Genomic DNA, 5000 nt, shown 5'->3' with positions numbered 1-5000 from the left:
GGACTAAAAACAACCCCATGGTTTGTTTTGTAAGACTCAAGCATGCCTCTTTCCATGCTGATGTTAAATGCACACAACTTTTCCTACCAAAGAGATTTAAGTTTGCCTGATGCTGCAATCTAAAAAAATCTGTTTTGTTTTTACTTTTAAAAAAAATATATGCCGTGCACACATTCGTCACTGACCTGAGTGCGCGCCCATGGAGAGATGAGACGGGTAGTATTTCCCAGGCTGGAAGTGAGCGGGGTGCTGCACGGAGCCGTGGCCGCCTGGCGCCATCCGAGACACGGCGCTGTGCACCAGCGCGCTCCGCTCCGTCAGGAGGTGGTGCGGAGGGGCGAAATCTCGGCTTTCCATCGCGGTGGCGAGGAGCAAGAAGTCCCCCAGCTCAAAAAGAAAAAAAGAAAAAGAAAAAAGGAAAAAAATCCGGAGGCACCGAAGGTCTGCAGGCACCCAGATGCAAAATAATCCCTTTTTATAAACTTCGGGCTGGCCGCGCATTGAGCGCAGTGTTGGCTTCGCGGGCGTGAAGCTGCGTCCCCGTCATGCCCTACAAAAGAGAAGAGCAGGAGACGCGTCAAAGCGCTGACAATAATGAGCCGAGCGGGGACGGAGCGCAGAAGAAAAGGCTCGGTCTCTGCTCGTGTTTTAGCCCAACAAGCCCGTTTGACAATTCAGCTGGCACAAAAAAAATGGACCACGTCTACATATTACTCTCAGCTCTGTGCGCTACGTTTTGATTAAAGTCAGCCATAGAAAAAAAGGTGAATAAAGTCTATTCTGCAATGAAGCAACACCCCCCCCCCCCCCATACACACACACACACCAACACTTCCTCCTCGTCCTGTGACCAAACACGATGCAAATAACGCACACGGGGGAGGCTTCTTTATAAGGGAGAATAATGTAAAGGAAAGGAGAGATTTGGCACAAATGGTGCATATACACGACACGAGTTCACAAGTGAAAAAGACTTGATGAGCTGGTGGAAGTCTTTTAGAACTGCACGATTTGACGCACACATAGACATGAAAACTGTCTTTAATTTGCCTTCTAAGACACACACAAATCTGCTGCATTGTTGTTTAGCCTTTTGGAAATTCACTCTGACTTTACTGCTCGTTCTGTTTCTTATTTACCAAACTAGCATCGCCACATCTGTAATGTTTGTCTTTTTATGTTTTTATGGCCTGGGTTCTTATTTGCTTATTAATGAAAAAAGCTTTTTCAACTCGTGGAGTCAGCAGCCAGTGGCCCCCTCAGCCTCTCGACAATGGCAAAGGCCTGTGCGTCAACACGCACACATATGCGCCACGGTGTAATCACAAACACAAATCAAATCACCTTTATGCTCCAGCGCCAAACACCGCGGCAATAAACAGTGAAATGGACTCGGAAATCATCGACTTTACATGTATGCCTTCCAGTCCGGGTCATTTACTTAAATGGGGCTCCCTGTGACGCGCAGATAGGGAGAGCTGGGTGCGTGCGCTCGCCAAACACACCTCAGCAGTCCATCTGCGAAGCCTTTCAATGCGTGGCACGTCCATCTTTCTATGGGAGCTGATAGCGCCTCCCAGGAATCAACGATAAAGGAACAAAGAAAATATCAAACGCTCTGATGGAGGGGCTTGTGAAGTGCTTGAGCTCGGGTGTGCGCAAGTTTCCTTTACGCGCACTCTGAAAGTGTCCAACTTTTCGGAATGGGTGATCTCCAAAGTGAGTGGGTAAAATATCCAGCGCAATGAGAAAAATCTCCACCACATGTGCAGTTAAATCCCCTTTTCTGTTTTTTTTTTAGAGCCATGTAATGACTTTTAGGGTATATCTTGTCAAAAATGCGAATAACGCAGGCCGCTTGGCACTGGGGGAGCCAAAATGGACCCAGTTGTCCCCCACGGCTGTGGGAAACAATGGCGTTTCTCTGTGGGACATCAATCATAAACCACTCTCCTCTGACATTTGTCTATACGTTTTTAAATTTCCAAGCCGTAAACACACGTCCACGGTGTTTACATTCCGCGTCAACAGAGAGCCACTCAAGTCACATTTAACAAGCTGAATCCAAATCCCGTGTTATCGCAGTCCACGCAAACAAAAGCGACGTGAGCGGATCGCGCGTATAACTTTGGTGCGTGGGTGTATGTGTGTATGTATATGTGGAAGAGGGATTTAAAATGATAATTTGGGGGGTTTAGTGTGTACATGGAAGACGGTCAGACTTCCTTCCACTTCAAACAGTCCTCCACCTTCACCTCCAACCGGCCCGCGTGTAGGGGGTCACCAGAAGAAAATCCCTCAGAAGTCAAAACACAACAAACCCAAATTACGCACGCGGTGCCATTTGCGTTGAAACCGATGCAGTGCAATTTTAAATGTAAATCACAGCGGGGGGAAACAAAATCACATTTCTGTGCGTAAAGAGGCACAGAAAACGCGGACATTCAAAGGGAAGGAGAAACAGGAAAGACAAGCCCGGGCCGAGTGAAGACAGGCCGGCATCTGCAAAGCGTTCACACGGAGGAGCAGCAGCAGCAGCAGGAGGAGGTGGTGGTGGAGGAGGGAACACTGCAGTTTGATATAAACCACTTCTATTTTCCTCTAAAGCGCAGACAGGTTTTATAAAAGAGAAAACTTTATAAAAGAACTATAATTCGTAATGAAACACGTTGGATTTTAATGTCAATAAATTTCCTTGTGGAGAGAAGTCAAGAAAAAGTGGCAAAGACTGTAAAACGCAGTAACGCTGTAAAGGTTGTCATGTTTTTATGTCAGTCACGTCTCTTAAAAGGTCCGACTGTACGGATGTGCATTTTTTTTCCCTGACAATTAAACGCAGTCGGTTTGAAAGAAAATGCGAACAACAAATAAAATCGACATCCAAGCGCGCTGATTTTAAAAGAAAACGTCTAAATATAAAATACTTACTGGTGAGTTTGATTCCTTTGAGCTGCGAGCAGTGAAACAAAACGAAAAAGTAGAGAAATATTCGAAGTGAAAATCCCCGAGTCGTGCAGATGAAACATGTGGGATTGATTACATCCTCTGCCGCTGCACACTGCGCCGTGCGCTCAGCTCGCGTTCGGGCGCAGACGCGTCGTAGAAGTTCAGGCTTGTTGTGAATCGAGGCTCGTTCATGCAGCCGGAGACTCAGACACGCCGGAGAGGAGGAGGAGGGGGAGGGGGAGAGAAGGAGGAGGGGGAGAGGAGGAGGGTGTGTGAGCAGGGAGGGGTGAGCGCGCACGCCTATTGGTTTGACAACGACAATGTGAAAGCGTGCCCGTGAGGCGCTCCCCCCCCCCTTAACCCTTCCTACACACATACACCTCCTCCTCCTCCCGTTACCCTCGGCGGTAAACACACGCTCCTATTGGCTGCGCGTCCGAGCCAATAGCGAAGGCCTACCGGAGCCGCGAAGCGAAACGCGCGGGCGTTTGATTCCGTCTGATCCCCGAACAACACCGAGTGTGCACTTTTTTTGTGCACGTGACTCCTCATTTATTGTTGAGACTCCTTGAAAGAAAAACAAATACTTTAATTAAATTAAACAACAAACAAAACCATCATCAGCGAACGCTGAGTCTGCACGTGAACGCCCCACTAAATAAGAGGCGCAGCAAATCCCGAGATGAACACACAAACCCATCACGTAATCCATCAACACGTCACATTTCAAGGGCGAACCGAATCTGTCATTTACCGACAGTAGACACGACACCTGAACGCACCTTTAAAAGTGAGCTTTACGTGTTGGTTTGTTGGAGTCTTTGAACGCATCACCGATTTTGTGCGTGTCAGAATGTATGAGCTGCTACAGGCTAACCTACCTTCGATTGTTTATACGTGGAGGTAAAGGGTTAAAACTCCGAGTTTCGGCCCTGCGACGTTTCTGATTGGCTGGCATGTTGCCAGCGCGCTGTCAATCACCGAGTGTAAACAAGGATCTGATTGGCTGCTAGCCAGTCCGCACTGGGCTGCCTGAAAAAAGCAATTACTGGCCCTGCGGTTTCAAGGCGGCCCCGCGCTGAACGATGAAAGGAGATAAGGAGAGCCGGTTTCAAGGCGCCCCCCCGCGGCGAACCCCGTTGGCCTCAGAGCAAAAAGGAGAGTCAAGAGTGACTAAATCAAAGGGAATACGGTAAAAAGGGGGAAATTACACGTTGTATTAAACGCCGAGGCTAAACGCGCGGAATGGTGCAATAACAACTTTAGTGTTTGGAAAAATGGAGGCGGGAACAAGAACCGGAAAACAGCTGCTGAGAAGCAGAGCTCCTTTTTCCTCAAAACACGGAGGGAGAAAAGTTTCTGTCCACACAGGAGGAAAATCCGCAAAGAAACTGAGAATTCTGAGACTTTCACACCTGTGTTCGAGCGAGACAACGGCAGCAAGGTTCACGCAAAAAGCTCAATGTATATTCTTCTGTTACATGTTAGTTTTAACGGTCGTCAGTTACAAAAAAATACATGAATACTTGATCGTCATTATACACTCAAAAAATGACTCAATTCAATCATGTGCAGGATTTCCATTTAATAAATATACGTAGCTCCAACTCAAATAAAGCACATCCATGCAAAATAATTCAAATTAATTTAAGTAGGACGTATTCAATCCAATGAATGTTTTTTTTAGTGTATTTGGGTTTTTTTAAGCACAAGCCTTAAATATAGCTACTCAAACCATATTGTGCATCACAAAAACTTTCTGTACACAAAATGTGTGTGTGTGAGCGTGATAAAAGAAACATGAATATTCTACAAAAAAATAATAATAATAATTAAACTCTTCCGAATGAATTCATTTCCAACAACACCCACCAACCGTCAAAGAAACATTTAATAAATAGCTCGTTTACTTTTTACATTTAGAAATGACATGAATTCTTTTATGTTTATGATTTCATCATTGATTCACTGATTATTGGACACTAAAGCTACAAAGTTTTTTTTTTCATCTGAAAAGATTTATTATTTATTTAGTTTTTGTGACATTTGGAAAA

General features: G+C 45.7%; 1 protein-coding gene across 3 annotated transcripts in view; it reads right to left on the bottom strand.

The window, feature by feature from the left end:
• The window catches only part of bahcc1b (BAH domain and coiled-coil containing 1b), a 107343-nt gene that overhangs the window by 97510 nt on the left and 4833 nt on the right, over positions 1–5000 (bottom strand). For 2 of the 3 annotated variants that reach the window (XM_034194571.1, XM_034194573.1), the window contains exons 1-2: positions 2929–3146; positions 186–550 (exon numbers count right to left, since the gene is read on the bottom strand). In XM_034194571.1, coding sequence (XP_034050462.1) covers positions 186–501 — 316 coding nt within the window. In that variant the 5' untranslated portion in view covers positions 502–550; positions 2929–3146. Of the gene's footprint in view, positions 1–185; positions 551–2928; positions 3147–5000 lie in introns of those variants that run through there. The other variant, XM_034194572.1, reaches the window with a different exon arrangement.

The sequence above is a fragment of the Thalassophryne amazonica genome, chromosome 18 (genome assembly GCF_902500255.1).
Source record: "Thalassophryne amazonica chromosome 18, fThaAma1.1, whole genome shotgun sequence".
In the NCBI taxonomy this organism is placed as follows: Eukaryota; Metazoa; Chordata; class Actinopteri; order Batrachoidiformes; family Batrachoididae; genus Thalassophryne; species Thalassophryne amazonica.
The sequence above is the reverse complement of the archived record's forward strand: the minus strand, read 5'-3'. Positions and strand labels throughout refer to the sequence as shown.